The 15,696-nt window shown below is 53.5% G+C and overlaps 5 protein-coding genes across 5 annotated transcripts; 3 read left to right on the top strand and 2 right to left on the bottom strand.

Annotated features, from left to right (window-relative positions):
• Nucleotides 1-3: 3 nt before the first annotated feature.
• Nucleotides 4-1,169, bottom strand: VTN49DRAFT_2154 (uncharacterized protein; the record flags this gene model as incomplete). The annotated part of the gene is made up of 2 exons (XM_069409848.1): nt 4-626; nt 680-1,169. The coding sequence occupies 2 exons, from the start codon at nt 1,167-1,169 to the stop codon at nt 4-6; spliced, it is 1,113 nt and encodes a 370-aa protein (XP_069269911.1).
• Nucleotides 1,170-1,796: 627 nt separating this feature from the next.
• VTN49DRAFT_2153 (uncharacterized protein) lies at nt 1,797-4,539 on the top strand (the record flags this gene model as incomplete). The annotated part of the gene is made up of 2 exons (XM_069409847.1): nt 1,797-3,953; nt 4,018-4,539. 2 exons carry the CDS (start codon nt 1,797-1,799, stop codon nt 4,537-4,539), a joined length of 2,679 nt encoding a protein of 892 aa, XP_069269910.1.
• Nucleotides 4,540-7,576: 3,037 nt separating this feature from the next.
• Nucleotides 7,577-9,638, top strand: VTN49DRAFT_2152 (uncharacterized protein; the record flags this gene model as incomplete). The annotated part of the gene is made up of 2 exons (XM_069409846.1): nt 7,577-7,642; nt 8,292-9,638. The coding sequence occupies 2 exons, from the start codon at nt 7,577-7,579 to the stop codon at nt 9,636-9,638; spliced, it is 1,413 nt and encodes a 470-aa protein (XP_069269909.1).
• Nucleotides 9,639-10,348: 710 nt separating this feature from the next.
• On the top strand, nt 10,349-14,896 carry VTN49DRAFT_2151 (uncharacterized protein; the record flags this gene model as incomplete). The annotated part of the gene is made up of 2 exons (XM_069409845.1): nt 10,349-14,175; nt 14,227-14,896. 2 exons carry the CDS (start codon nt 10,349-10,351, stop codon nt 14,894-14,896), a joined length of 4,497 nt encoding a protein of 1,498 aa, XP_069269908.1.
• An 80-nt stretch (nt 14,897-14,976) lies between these two features.
• Nucleotides 14,977-15,663, bottom strand: VTN49DRAFT_2150 (uncharacterized protein; the record flags this gene model as incomplete). The annotated part of the gene is made up of 5 exons (XM_069409844.1): nt 14,977-15,024; nt 15,086-15,167; nt 15,250-15,338; nt 15,391-15,524; nt 15,594-15,663. The coding sequence occupies 5 exons, from the start codon at nt 15,661-15,663 to the stop codon at nt 14,977-14,979; spliced, it is 423 nt and encodes a 140-aa protein (XP_069269907.1).
• Nucleotides 15,664-15,696: the final 33 nt, after the last annotated feature.

The raw sequence follows: 15,696 nt of genomic DNA, 5'->3' as shown, positions 1-15,696 counted from the left end.
CATCTACCGACCCAATCGAAACTGTGCTCGCGCATATTTCCAAAGGGCCTGCAGGAAATTATGATACTCAACGCGGACATCCTCACTGCCGCTAGTGATGGCACTCCCCTTGTCTCCCGTACAGAAAATCTCCGTCAACCGGATCTGCCAGGGTGGGTACCCATCCAACTTCAGTGTTGGTGCAAAGACGATCAAGAGATCTGGCTCCGGCTTCACGGGCGGGAAGATATCATCCGTCGAGGCGGAGCCGTCGTTACCATTGGCCGGGTCCAAATCCAGCCCAGCAGGTGTCGACTGAGACGGACGGGTAGTGATGTCGCTTATTTCGGCATCTACGAGTTCCAACGTAATGTCAGCCGGGCTCAATTTGCCGTTCTGCGACATTTCGGTAAGGGTTTTGGTCAAGTCGACGAGGGTTTCGCGTCCGTCGGAGGCAGAGAGAAGGAGGATGGTGAGGGTCGGGTTGTTGGATCGACGGGCCGCAGAGGGCGACACGGATGGACTGTAGGCGCTCTGGTTCGGCGCAAAGATGCGGAGGTTGGGCTGATGGGACGGCGAACCGTGATAGGACGCGAGTTTCTCGGTGACGACGTGGTAAAGCGTCGGAATACATGTTTTCAGAATCCCTGGTTTCTGAATCAGCAGCTGCGTATTATGCTCCCTAGACAGGAGACCTTACCGGTTCGTTCGTAAACGCTGAGTACTGGAATGCCAGCGCACGAACTCCATGCCGCCAGCTCAGACACCTCATCCATCAATGTGTGAAGCGCATCTTCCTCCTTCCGCAAGCGCAGGAGCACGCTGAGATGCTCCGGTAGCCTGCTGAGGACCTTGACATCCTTCTGAATCAACTCCGGTGTGCGGTGGTGATAGTAGATGATGGCCAGAACTCGATCGGCAACAGCTGCGAACGTTTGATAGATTCGAAGGTAGAGACCGTAGAAGAGATGGATCAGCGTGTAAAGCAACAGATGCAGCCGCGAGCTCAAAAAGGAGCGGATTGGCGTTTTCTTCTTGCGCGCTTTCGTTGATCTTTGCCGTCGCAGAGCCTTCGGGTCAGGGAGATATGGCTTCACGAGTCGCTCCCGCTCCTCGGCGGCAAGCTTGTCCGAGTTTTGTCGAAGGCGAGCATTCTCGCGGAAGATACCAGTGGCTTTCGTCGAGATCATGGTCTAACACATGAGCGCAGGGTCTCGATTGCTCAGAATGGGATGATATCGTCGTTTTGTGACGTCGATCGATTCAACTCTGCCATAGCACACCACCAAGGGTGCTGAAGCACTTCGGCCTACGAAAGCTCGAAGGTCAAATATTAATAGCAGGCGAGGTAATCGGTGATCGTGGCTTGTTGATCGCCGATTACGTGGGTCGCAAGATGTTTACAGGAGTCCAGAATGTCGGCAACTTCGCATTATCATTTACGTACTAGACATGTAGAAGGCTCTCCAGAGAAAAAAAAAATCATGACTTGCATACAGGTATTACAAACAGGGCAAAAAAGTATCTCTTTGAGCCCATGACATCAAACACAGAACAGTTTCCATATTTTTTTAACTTCACTGAACTTCCCGACGACATTTCTAACCTGCTCTGACTAGTTCAAATTTGTACTAGTGCATCACGTGACTATAGTGGTGCTGTATAACCAAATATCAAAGCATTGAGTTATTCGAATGTAACCATGTTATCGGCTCCATTCCTCAGGGACCGCTAGCTGCTTCGCCAGCACAGCGAGATTTGGATATCAGCATTGGAACGAATTACGGCCGCATCCCCATGCCGGGGATCCCTTCACCATGCCCGACAGCTCCTCCATGAGCTCCCATTCCGCCCAGCCCTCGCGCACTCTCTACCCCAAGGCTCCGAGCTTTTCTCTCAGCGACTTCTCCAGCCGCGACTTCATTGTCAAGGACTTTATCGAGTCCCTGACCGAGAGCGTCATTTCGCAGCGGCGATCGGCGGGAACAAATCAGCCTTTTGATCCGAAACCCCTGATTCGCACTTTTGAACATGCTCAGCACCGACTGAACGAGCTCTCGGAAGACTTGGAGATCCGCGAGAATGAACTCTCAGCCGCAGTACGGAGGGCCGAGGCCCAGCATTCGCAAAACCTCAATACCTTTGGTCGCAAGTTGCAGCAGACCATTCAATCGTTTCAGAAGCTGGACACCTCGTTGAACGGAGCGGGACTCTCGAACGGGGCGGACGGGAGTATGGCAGTGGAAACGGGGAAAAAGCTGGAGGAACTGGATCGTCAACGACGGCGCGCTCTCGATGCCCATTTCTTGATCGAATGTTGGGACGATATCAGTAATCGTGGCGATGTTAGCAAGCTGGAGAATCTCCGCCGGTCCAACAAGATCGATGGTCGCCTTCGCTCGGCGCATATTGCGCGACAACTCCTGCGCATTAGCCAAAGGCTAGACCCAAAGAGTTGGAATGATATAAGCTCTACACCGAGCAATAAACAAACTACCGGGCCGGTGTCACCGGCCCTGAACGGCGACGGGGTGGAAGCAGGACCGAAGACCAATACAAGAGAGATCATAGAGAAATTCTCGGAAACATTGGAGAAGGATCTCCTGAAACAGTTTGACGACTTCTATCGCAAGGCCAACTTCGAGGGCATGAAGGAGTGCGCCTCTGTCCTGCGCGATTTCAATGGCGGTGCCAGCGTGATTGCGCTGTTTGTCAACCAGCACCAATTCTTTATTGACCGCAGTCAACTGGTGGCCGAGGAAGTCAGTGGGGATGCAGAAACTTGGGAGAGGCTGGCGGATCCGGATGCAGATCCTCCCGGGGTCGAACCGAGCCTGCAGTCGCTGGTCGACGAGGTCAAGGTTGTGGTCCAGGACGAGTCTGCAATCATCCGTCGTGCATTTCCATACTACGAGGAAGTCTTGGCACGGTTTTTGCAGCGCGTCTTTCAGCAATCGATTCAGCAGCGTGTGGAAATGGTGCTGGATAAAGCGAGTAGTGTGTCGTCTCTAGCGTTCTTGCGGTGTCTGCAGAGCTCGAGGAATGCCATCAGCACTCTTGTAGAGGACCTCAAGGCCCATGGGCTGACTGAGAGCCCGGAGCCAATTTCCTCGCAGACGGCAAGCGTTCTAGACCAGCAGCTGGAGGAATTGTTCGTCCCGTACTTTGCGGGCACTTCTTACATTGAACGAGAGAAGAAGAATCTCGAGGATCTCTACACGTCGTTACTGTTCAAATTTACAGCGTTTCACTCACGTCGGAAGAAGGCGGCTACGACGTTCATGGCATCGCTTGCCAAGAGCGGCAGTGAGCTGCTCTCCTCTGCCAAGGAGGCATACATTAACCGACTTGATTCGGCGGACTTTACGCCTACTCAAAAGCGGATCCTCTTGAAAGTCGCTGGACTCAAAGAGCCCGGGGAGACCACCAGACAAAGTGATATGGAACTGAGCGACGAAGACGGACAACTATCGGTAACGTTCGCGAAACGAATGCTACGATGGTTAGCCGAAGGCGTCGGACGAGGGCTAGAACTGAGCGTCAGTTCCGAGACGCCTCGAGACGTATCGACGCTGCTGAATTTGCTGTTGTCGACAATGGCAGACGGGTATGTGGAGGTGGCACTGGATATGTCCCTGGAGGCCGCGGCGTCGCAGGAATCAGCAAAGAGCGAGCCAGATTTCTCCTATCTGGACAACTTACGTGCAGCCATTACGATCACTCATCTGATGTTGACATGTATCCACACGGTGTTGATCCCGCTGGCGGCCAGCAATATCCCGATGCGCCGCGATATGGAAAAACGGACCTCGGTTGCAGTCAATCGGATCGAGGATAAGATAAACGGTATCGAGCAGCGGACCATCGACGTGGTACTGGCCTGGGTCAGCCGACTGCTCGGCGGGCAGCGCAGGAATGATTTTCGGCCCAAGGATAGCGACGTGTCAGCGTGGTTGGAGATGCTCCAGACACCGGTAGGCTGCGCCATAGAACCTTGCAATTGCCGTGTGACGAAGATTGCTGACGGTGTCTTCTCAGACTTGCGATGCCATCTGCACATTTCTGACCCAGTTCCACAACACGCTGCAGACGTCACTGCCACCGGGAGGCACGAACATTCAGGGCATCCTGACGGAAGTAGCGTTGGGAATCCGCAGCCAACTGCTCGAGCACTTCAAGAAATTCCCCGTCAACGGGCCAGGCGGGCTTATGGTGACCAAGGACATGACACGTTACGTCAACCTGCTCAAGTCGTGGGACCTGGACGAGGAGGTCAAGGCGGTTGGCGGAGTGCTCGACGTGCTTCTCGAAGTGGGCAGTCTCTTTGTCGTGGGACCCGAGGCGTTGCGCGAAAAGCTGCGCGGGGGACAGGCAAGCGGTACAACGGGCGGCCGCGGCAGCAGTCACGGTGCTGGCGGTCAAGCCAACCAAGGCGGATCGGCTGCGGATGCTGCTGCCAAGGGTGTGGGATTGTCCGTGCAGGAGGTTCGGGCGTATGTGCTGCGGCGGGATGATTCGAATTCAGTGGCGATGCAGCATGTCTTGAATTCACTATCCTGATCGCTTTGATCGGGCGACCTTTTGATTTTCATTTGTACACTGGTTTTGGCGATGATAATTCCTGACGTGCATCATGATTCATGAAGTCATGATTCGCCGCAGGATCTCTGGCGTGATATTCAGCGTAGAGTTGCTACGACTACGCGTTCTGTACTCTGCATTTAGCATGAAGCGAATAACTATGGTATTAGTTAACTGGAGATGATATTTCTAGACAAAACCGAACATTGAATACTCAGTCCTGTAACCTCTGAATCCATCACGATCGGAAGGCCGAGGTATTCCGACGTGTGTTCCATACTCGTATTTTTACTAATTCCCAATTGATCGATTATCAATCACCGATATCGCCGACTAGCGGAGTAGCCTCCAAGATATCGCGGCGGCCGTTTCAGATTGACTTTGGATGCGTTAGCATACGAGTCTGATCTGATTTTATTCCCCGCTTCTCCCAAATCTGGGAGTTTGTCGGTCCTGCGATACGGAAATAGGCGGACAGTAAAACTGAAAGCTTCAGCGGGGTGTCGGAGGAAGGGAGAGCGAGGAATCCGTCACTCCGAGGAGAATGCGATTTGACGGATATCCTTTCGTCGGGCTTAGCCGTTTCTTTGATGCTAGATAAAACAGACCGGGGCAATCCCTGGCATACACGTGGCCATCTACTGCGTAATCAGCAACAAGGGTCTGTCTCCGTTTGTCTCTGCATGAAGCAAATGGGCGCTCTCGACGGGGAGTGATCTCAAAGTGATCAGCAGTCGGGTTAGTGTTAGCGTCGATGTTATGATGGTTAGTGCAATCTCGATGGCCTGGTGGCAACAAAGCATGGATGTCGAAGAAATGGAGAATCGGATCATTTTTCACCTCAAGGGAATTTCTCTGCGTGTTTCCTGCCATACCGTTTTTAGAGTGCCTCGTTAATAGCTGAGCATGAATTTCATGGCTTGGTTTGTTTGCTGGCAGTGCTCTGCGGACCCAGAGCCTTGCTGGCTCACTGTTTGCAGTTCGGAAGGTTTCAGCAATCTGTCATTCTTCTTTAGACTATGGACAATGCGCTGGGGCGCTATGTTTGTTCAAGTGGCTGCCAGTAACCTTGTCCGTGGACGCAGGAACAGAAGTCAAAGAGAACTTTCTCCTTTTTTTTTACAGAGAAGTTCCTTCATGCACACAGCGCGATATTGCGCGGACTGTCCGCGCATGCAATAAGTTATTGTATGCTTATTGTCTGGATTCTCTACTCGTAGTTATCTGATATCTGTCCACTCTCGGCCAAGCTTGGCCGGCAGCGCACACCGTTCTTGATTCCGGGGTGCGGAGGAAAAGAAAAAGAAGCTGGACGGTAAGCGATCCCGTGTGGGCCTCCAACCGCTAACTATCGCAGTTAAGTGTTCAATCGTGCCTCGTGGTCAGCCTAACCAAATGACGGAATGCAGTAGTTCCAACGCCATATGGAAGAAGAGTAGGCCCAAGGAGCAGAAGTCAAGCACTAGTAGAGCCTGAGATGCCGGACGCGCCGTAGCTCCTGTGCTTTAACACTATTCACTCGTGCCTTGTCCTGCCACAAAACAAAAAAAATTTGTCAACTTGATTGTTCGGTGGGTTGAAGGATCAACCCGCTTGCACGGTGATCATGGCCATTGCGCTGATCTGGCTAGACCTTCCATGCAATAAAACTCTTTAGAAACGATATTTACTCCATAAACTGCATGGAGCAATCCTTTCTCCGTATGCATATTTAGCATCGCTGCATGGATGCCATGTGTTCAGCCCCTGGCAAATTAGTCTAATTAACTAACCTAAGCCCAAAATAGGTTAGAGGCGGGAACGCCAGAGGCTTGTCAAGACGGCGATATTTTCCCTTGCGCTTGGCGGTCCAGAAAGTTTACGTCGACATGGATCGTTACCTGGCGAAAAGTCTATCTTCTGTAGTTAAGGTTACCCGGCAATTAGTCTCTTTGACATCGATTTGGACCTGCGCATTGGCCGCAGAATGCATGATGCATGCAGCATGACAGCCCTGGACTCGGGCAAGCCCGAATTTGTGTCGTCGATTGCGCCGCAGCGCGGCTGCCCCGCGCAGTGGACCGTGCCAACTGGCCTAACCGGATTTGTGTAAGGGGTCGAAGTGACAGGATTATGTCATCGCTTTAATCGGCACTGCCAGAAACGCACCACCCAATCACATGCCTCCGTTAGTCTCTTTCCGAGCGAGCCCACAGCATCCATGCTCCTTGGTCCACGTTGCCGACCAGGGTTCCTCCAGACTCGACGAAAGCCACCCCTTGCTAGACCGCAAGCCAAGACCGAGGTTAGTTTAGAGTTGGCCAATGCAATCGGCCATGGTCCAGCGCTGGATGGAGTCGATGCGGGCATCCCTCGCGCCGCATGCGTTGACACGCTGGACTGTGAAAGGATTCAGGTTCAATCACCGCGCAATCTAATCACCGACTCAACGCCTCAGCCGCTTTTTGCCCTCCAAGGAAACGCCTGCTCAGAGTCAAAAATTATCTGGCAAATCATATCCGCCAGTCAGAACCCCGGATTAGCATGCCCGCGTACCACTTAGCGCTGGCACATCAGGGGGTGCTTGGCAGGATGGCCAAGCGCAAACTAGAGGCTCCAGCCCTGACCAGGTTTGGAAACACGATGTTAGGATCGCGTGTGCGGTGATGATCGGGACTCGGGAACCTTCTTCTGAATCTCAAATACGATCGGAAGCGGAGCCCGTGCGCTGAGTTTTCGGCGGTGAGAACGTGGTGATGATTTGATCGGTTTCTTTTAAGATCTTCGATCATGGTTCTTTCGCTCTTTGTTTCTTTTTCTTCCTTCTCCACGCTCATACCTATCTTCGAGTCCTCCAGTTTTTTGGGCCATCGACCCTGCACTGTCCGCCAAGTGCAGTTGATAACTAGATAATTCCCCTCCTCCCGCCCCAAGCCTCCCACAGCCAATTTCTTACAAATCTCTTTTCTGAGTACATCCGGGGAGTGCCGGCATTCCTAGCACTTTTCTCAGAACGACTTGCGGGGATTGTACTCTCATGCACGTCTTGGCTGGCCCAATGGACGGCGATTTGGACTCGTTGCCTCCCACCGTGAGGAAAAAGGTATGCATTGTGCATTCTTGTTTCTAAGCAAAACACATACACTCCAAATGCACACATGCTACACTTTTCTTGTTGTTTCTTTGTCTGGCGGGTCGTCTCGGGGTTGCACGATCCCGAATCCGACGTATTTTTTTTTTTTTTTTTCTCGCGGACTTGTTTTCATGTTGCCCAATCCGTCAAGCTCCAAATCACATGATTCGGCTGCCTTGATGCCTCAAGGCCATTGGCCAGGAGCAACACGGACTCAGCCGTCATGCAGTGGAGAACTACAAAGTGCAAAAGGGGCAGCCGAGGAGTGTGCTCGACGCTGATTTGCAGAGCCGCGGGCTCTGGCGGCCCCTAGGGTCCCCTGGCGACCGCCTATTGGCGTGAAGGAACGCCTCTCTTTATGCCCCAAAGGCTCCTAACACAGGCCTATTCCGTGATGAGACGGCCCCCTGACGGCGGTCACAACGCCGGTTTTTAGAATGATTCGCGAGCACGGTTGAGAGTCTGCAAAATCGCCATGTTGATCCACTGTGACCCTCAATGGCGCCGATCTCCAATAATTGTTGATCATGGCCTCTGCCCACTTTTTGTGCCGCACCGCAATTCGCTCGTTAGTCAGGGACTGGTTATGTGCTGACGAGATACTGGCGTCTCCCTGCAGTTTTTCTCAAACGTCGAGCGTCTGCGTCTTGCCCAGATTCGCCCGATCGAGCATGAGCGTTCTAAATCCAAGCAGCTGAGCCTGGCATCGCCATTCGCGAAGCGCCCCTCGATATCTCGCTCTCGAACTTTCCCGGCTCAACCGGTCAACGGACGACTTCAAAAACGCTCCAGCCGCAATCGCCGAACAGGCAGTAATGATATCGATCTGATCCAGGAAACCTGGCTCTACTACCACTCGCTGCCCCCAAAGATCCGTCGCACCCATTTCTCTCCTGAGGAGCGCCTGTTTTTGCAACAAAGGTCCCCCTTTGGGGCGATTCCGGACGCCGCAGACGAAGCTCTCTATCGATGGGAACAACGACGACGCGCCCACGAGGTAGTCGAAGATTCTGCAGATTTGGACTCAAACGCGGAAAGCGAGCTGTCGGACACTCTTCCTGTAACACCGGAGGACGGGCCTAAAGATCGAGCCGACTCCGCCATCGAAATGGACGAGTCTATCCTAGATAGCTTCCGCTGGCTAGACGACGATGGCGACCTCGATCTGACCTTGGACCCCTATCACACCATCCTCTCCAACACCACTACTCCAACCTCCGCCCCGCAATCATCACACTCCCAACGCCTCACTTCCTTCCGGAGAACGCTATCATTATCACGAAGCCGTTTATCAACATCCAGTACCAGTCTACGCAACCTCGCTGCCAGACAGGCCTCCGCAGTGCAACCTTCGAATCGTGGCAGCACACCAACAGAGTCATCGCGGCGATCGTACGGTCCCCGGCACGTACCGCAACGATCAACGTCATCAATTGACCCAGGGGCCAAGTACTACCAGGATCCCGAGGCTCGATTGAAGCTGCGGGTGTATCTGGCTTCCCCGCAGAAGTTTGATGAGGCTGTTGAATTCGGCTTCCCCTCTTTGGAGAAGCAAGACGACTTCCAGCCCCGTAAGTCCGCGGAGCAGGAATTGGTCTCGCAGTCCGCGCCGGACGAGACTGGGCGCACCTTTCTAGATGACAACGCGTCTCTTGATCTCGACTTGACCACAGACTTTGAGCCCTCAAAGACCGACCGAGAACGGAAACCGGCGACGTGGCCCGAACGGGGTCCCAAGCAGGCGCCGTGGCAAACGCCCGGGCCCCGCGGTCGCGAGATGACATTGAAGATGACGTTGACCCGCCCTGATCTGCGGACCGACACCAGTGATGGCAATGACCCACTTCAACTAGCCGAGCTGCCGCCCCCGGACGAAAGCCTTGCCATCTGGGATGACCTGCCGGAACACTCGGGCGTGGTGAAGAAGATGTGGCGCAAAATTCGCGGCCGACGTGACTACCGATAGTTTCTCCCAATGCATAATCATCGGTCCTTTCTGCTTCGTTTGGTGCACATATATGATTCTACGTCTGTATTCATCTCTAGTTACATATGGGTGGTGTGTTTGGCGTATTGTCTAGACGTCGGCCTGGGTACATGAACTGTGTTAGACAAAAAGTATATATCCCTGGCGTTCTCTAGCGGGTTTTAATCATTGAAGCCTTGTTCGCATTTGACTCAATCCTCGGTCATTAGTATCCATGATGGTTCCCGTATCTTTGTTCGCCCAACTTTGCGGGAGGATATAGATCCAAAAGAGCCCCTACCAATGGAGATATCTGTGGCGCCCATCATAAAATATATTTAGAACAATCATGGCACGACCTTGCGACGACGACGACGATCCGGAAAGCCTCGACAAAGAGTCACGTGATCTGCATGGCGGACAGCTCATCCTGGAGCTCGCCGCGCAAACAGCCCCCATCCAGGCACAGGCATGCATTCCAGCTAATCTTGCAGCTTTCCTTTTTTTTTTTTTTCTATATTCTCTTGCTTTTTAGAATTCGCTCAATCTACTGTTGAATATTGCTTTTACCCTTTTGCTCCGTCTTTCCTTCATTTCCCTTCCTTCTACGCTGGTCGTCTGCCTCGTATCGCATTCGCGCGCGCGACTAATTTCAGCTATCGCCTACGTCACGCCCATCGTCTCTCTCAGATGCCGCGCATGCAACCACGATGATCGCCGGATGGCTGTGGCTCAGAAGCATATTGCTGGCGGCGCTGCTGTGGCAGCTCGCCGCGGCAAAATCGAAGGATCTGACGATTAAATCGATGAAACTCCAGGCGGAGCCTATCTGGCCGTTCTACTTTGAGAACTCCGACACCGTCCTCTTCCAGGATGCGGCCACTGGTGATGTGTATCGGTCGTTCAATGGCGGTGCCGATTGGGATGTGATTGACGACGAGGATGGCACCATGAAAGGCAATGTCTGGACTGTTCATCCCCATCCCTACGATAACAACAAGGCCTATATCATCGGCCTCAACGGTCAGCACTGGGTAACCACCGATAAGGCAAAGACATGGAGGCGGTTCGATCTCGACGCCGTTCCGTCCCTACGGCATCGTCCACTTGCGTTCCACGGCGCAGATTCCAAGAAGGTCATCTTCCACGGCGAAAAGTGCTTTCCGTTCCGCTGCGCCGAGATGGCGTTCTATACGGAGGATGATTTCGAAACCGTGCATGAACTGCGCGACCATGCTCGCGGCTGTTTCTGGGCCGTGGGAACCCCGGAGTTTGCCGATGCGGTCCCCGATGTCGCTGAAGAATTAACGAATCGAGTGTTTTGTATCGTCCAGGGCCTGAAATCGCCCTTCTCCCATGCTTACCGCCTGGTCTCGACAGATGATTACTTTTCCGGCGACAGTGAGGGCGTCGAGGTCAAGCTCGATAATGGCCGCCCCGTTGCGGGCATTGTGAACGCCGCGTCCGTGAAGAAGTACATTGTGGCAGCGGCCAGGTCCCAGGGGACGGACGAAATGGCCTTGTACGTTACCAGTGATGCAAAGAACTGGCAGCGGGCCCAATTCGGGGATCATAAGCTCGAAGAGGACGCGTATACTATCTTGGAAAGCACAAACTACAGCATCCAAGTGGACGTGATGAACACGGACCGTGTGGCAAGTATGGGCGTTCTCTGCACTTCCAACTCCAACGGCACTTATTTCACCACAAACATTGAGCATACCAATCGTAACGACAAGGGGCTGGTCGATTTTGAAAAGGTGTCTCATATACAGGGTATTATCCTCGTAAACGTGGTCCAGAACTGGGAAGACGTGGAAAAGAAAGGATCTGAGAAAAAGATCATCAGCAAAATCAGCTTTGACGATGGCCGCACGTTCCACAATCTCAAAGTGGACGACAAGAACCTTCATGTGCATTCAGTGACTGCTTTCAAAAACATTGGTCCCGTATTCTCAAGCCCGGCACCAGGACTGGTCATGGCTGTAGGGAATTCGGGCGATCATCTCAAGGAGTACTCTGAAGGCGACCTTTACGTCTCCGATGATGCTGGTGTCACCTGGCGCCGAGGCCTGAAGAAACCCCACAAGTACGAGTTTGGCAACCACGGCGCCATCATTGTAGCCATCCCAGACGATGGCGATCCGACTAAGAAGGTCCGGTACTCGATCAACCATGGGAAAGACTGGGAGACAGCGGAGTTGGACACGGCGATCCGTCCATACTATTTGACTACAACCCCGGATGCTTCGAGTTTAAAGTTCTTGCTGGCCGGCCTCACGAAGGACAATGAATGGATTGTGTTCTCTCTTGACTTCAACGGCCTGCATGAACGCAAGTGCAAAGAGAGCGACTTCGAGAAGTGGCCCGCCCGGGTAGATGACAATGGAGAACCAAGCTGTCTCATGGGCCAAAAGCAGTTCTATCGGCGACGCAAATCCGATGCTGATTGTTTTGTCGATGAGGATTTCAAGGATCCAGTGCCTATTTTCGAGCCGTGCAAGTGTACGGCGGAAGACTTTGAGTGTGATTACGGTTTCGTACGCAGCGAGGACGGCAAGGAGTGTAAGCCTGTTGCTCCGCTCAAAGTCCCGGAGGGTCAGTGCAAGAACGAAGACGACACGTTCAAGGGTCCTTCTGGCTGGAGATTGATCCCGGGCAATGCATGCATCCGCGACGGTGGTGAAGAGCTTGATAAGGAGGTTGAGCGACCGTGCAAGGATGCGCATAAAGTGCCTTCCGGGGGTGCTGATGGCATCACCGCGACCAAGACTGATTTCAAAGCAAAACAAATTCAACAATACTTCTACCTCGAACGAGCCGAAAGTAGCCGAGGTGATGACGAAACGATCGTCATGCTAACCTCGGATGGCGAATTGTTTGTCACGCATGACCACGGTAAATCCTGGGAGCGGCAGCTCAAGGATGTCACCGTCCGTGAGATCGTTCCTCATCGGTACATTAATGACCGTGCTTTCTTCCTAACGGATGGGGAAAAGCATTATCTGACAATCAACCGGGGACGGACATTCGACTCATTCAAGGCGCCTGGCGAGGGTAATCCATTTGGTGGTTCGTTGTCATTCCATGCGTCCGCGAAGGACTGGTTAATGTGGCTCGCGCCGCACAATTGCGACAGCTCTTTCCCGGACACCTGTCCCCAGAATGCATACGTGAGCAAGAACCGCGGTGACAGCTGGGATCTTCTCGCCCGAGCAGTCGACCGGTGCGAGTTCATGATGCGCGAGGACCGTGAGAACAGTACAAATCTCATTTTCTGCGATCAGTACGAAGACGAAAACCCGAATAACCGGCGCCTTCTCGTGTCGAGCAGCGACTTCTTCGCCACATCGGAAACGAAGCTAACGGACGTGCTCAATTTCGCAACGATGGAGGAGTTTATCATCATTGCTGCCAGGGATCCGGAGAAGAAGGACTCCCTTAAGGCGGGCGCCAGCGTCGACGGGCGGGAGTTTGCGGACGCGCACTTCCCTCCCAATCTCGACGTCCCGGTTCAGCGGGCGTACACAGTACTGGAGAGCTTCAGCCATTCGGTGTTTTTGCACGTGACGGTGCATGCGGTCCCCGAGCAGTCGTTTGGCGCAATCATCAAGAGCAACAGCAACGGCACATCATACGTTCTGAGCCTGAATAATGTGAATCGCAACACCAACGGCTATGTGGACTTTGAGAGAACCCGTGGTCTGGAGGGTCTTGCCATCGCCAACGTGGTTGCAAACCCGGATGAAGTGAAAGCGGGCAAGGAATCAAAGCGGCTGAGGACCATGATCACTCACAACGATGGTGCCCAGTGGCAGCTTCTGCCGCCACCCGAGAAGGACGCGGACGGGAAGAAGTATGGATGCGGCCCGAAACCGACGGAGAAATGTGCCCTGCATCTGCATGGCTTCACGGAGCGTCGAGACTGGCGAGATACGTACGGCTCGGCGTCGGCAGTAGGCTTCCTGTTCGCGACGGGTAACGTCGGCGACCACCTGACGGAAAGAGGCGAGGCGAACACCTATTTCAGCCGGGACGGCGGCATCACATGGAAGGAGGTGAGAAAGGGGAACTACATGTGGGAGTTTGGAGATCAGGGCTCGGTGTTGGTTCTCGTCCCGGAGCTGAAGCCGACCAAGGTGCTTCACTTCAGCTTGGATGAGGGCGAGACGTGGGAGGATTTTGAATTCTCGGACACAGAGCTGGTCATTGAAGATATTTCAACCGTGCCGTCGGACAGCTCAAAGAATTTCCTGTTATGGGGCGCTGAGGAGAAGTCGGGCAAAGTGGTGACTGTGAACGTCGACTTTGGCGGGATCTACGATCGCACGTGCGAGCTGAACGAGAAAGGGGGTGAAAGCAAGGACTACTACATGTGGGAGCCAAAGCACCCGCTGCAGGAGGGCAACTGTCTGTTTGGACATGTAGAACAATATCACCGCAAGAAGCCCTCGGCGCGATGCTGGAATGACTGGACGACGCCGCATGTGCATTTTATTGCGCACAACTGCACGTGTACACGGGAGGACTTTGAATGGTATGTTGAACGTTTCACGACTTTTGATTTACAAGAACTAACATCGGCTAGTGATTACAACTACGAGCCTCAGAGCGATGGCAGCTGCGCCCTTGTGCCTGGGTTGCCCAAGCCCGACGCGCTGGCATACTGCCGGGAGAATCCAGACGCGATCGAATACTGGGAGCCGACGGGCTATCGACGGATCCCTCTGACAACATGCCAGGGCGGACTGCTGCTTGACCAAGTGGAGTCGCACCCCTGCCCGAGCCACGAGAAGGAGTATCAGGCGAAGCACGGCATCGGGCCGGTCGGACTGTTCTTCGCGATCGTGACGCCGATCGGTATCGCGGCGGCTGCGGGATACTACGTATACAACCGTTGGGATGGCAAACTTGGGCAGATCCGCCTGGGCGAGACGAGCGGCGGTGGCGGCCGATGGGAGCCGCTGTCTGTGTCTTCTCGCGACTCGCCGCTGATCAACATCCCGATCACGATTGTGGCTGCCACTGTGGCTGCCACTGTGGCTGCCACAGTGGCTGTTGTCCGTGTCCTGCCGCTGCTGGTGACGAGTCTCTGGCGCAGCGCACGCGGATACGTGCGTCTACCGGGCCGTGGTCGTGGTCCTCGGCCATACGCCACGCGCGGATCGTTTGCCGCGCGGCGGGGAGACTACACAGTTGTCGATGACGAGGATGAACTACTGGGCGCAGACGAAATTGACGAGGAGGATGAGTCGTGATGTTCAACATGTGTTTATTAGACTTATCAATCTGGTATTGCTATGACTTGCTCATGACACCATGTATGTAGCATTGGAATTCATGACGGAGGTAATAAATTTTCGGGTCCGAATGAATCCGGCAATAACTACGATATTTGTCAGTCTGCCTTGCAGTAGATAAATGAGGGCAGGAAAAATGTAGCTTACCTCTCCCCTCGTTGTAACACGATACCCACCATCACCATCAACCAAGTAGATCGGGAAATCCGCCGAGGTAAATTCCCGGATACTTTTTCCTTACCCATTAGTAACCTCGGCCCCCCCCCCCTTCCCAACTTGAAAAAGAGATAGATAGATAGATAGGTACATACAATTGCCGACACATCCCACACGGCGACGCCGCAGGAGGTTTAGTATCCGTAGCGACAGCAAGGGCCTTGAAATCACGGTGACCTGCAACCTATACAAATAATCAGCATATATATAGAGACAGAGAGAGGAGAGAAACAAACAATCGCAGTCCCAAACGCCACTCGCTCCGCACATGTGCCGACGGGGTACGAAGCGTTCTCAACGTTTGCGCCGGAGATGATATCCCCGGAGGTGGTGAGCAGGGCAGCGCCGACACGGAAGTTGGAGTAGGGGCCTAAAACATTCCTTAGCTTGTCTTTTTCGTCCGGGGAAAGGGGATTAGGGAAATTTGTTTTTTTTATACAGTACGCTTTTGATTTGGCCTCGATGGCGTGCTTGGTTAAGGTGGTTATTTCAGTGGGTGACAGCGCCATTGTATTGGAATTCTTTGCTTTAGGGCTACACAG

This window comes from Thermomyces lanuginosus (genome assembly GCF_041956635.1).
Source record: "Thermomyces lanuginosus strain ATCC 200065 unplaced genomic scaffold VTN49scaffold_24, whole genome shotgun sequence".
NCBI classification, from domain to species: domain Eukaryota; kingdom Fungi; phylum Ascomycota; class Eurotiomycetes; order Eurotiales; family Trichocomaceae; genus Thermomyces; species Thermomyces lanuginosus.
Note: the sequence above shows the minus strand (reverse complement) of the source record. Positions and strands in the feature narration are given on the sequence as shown.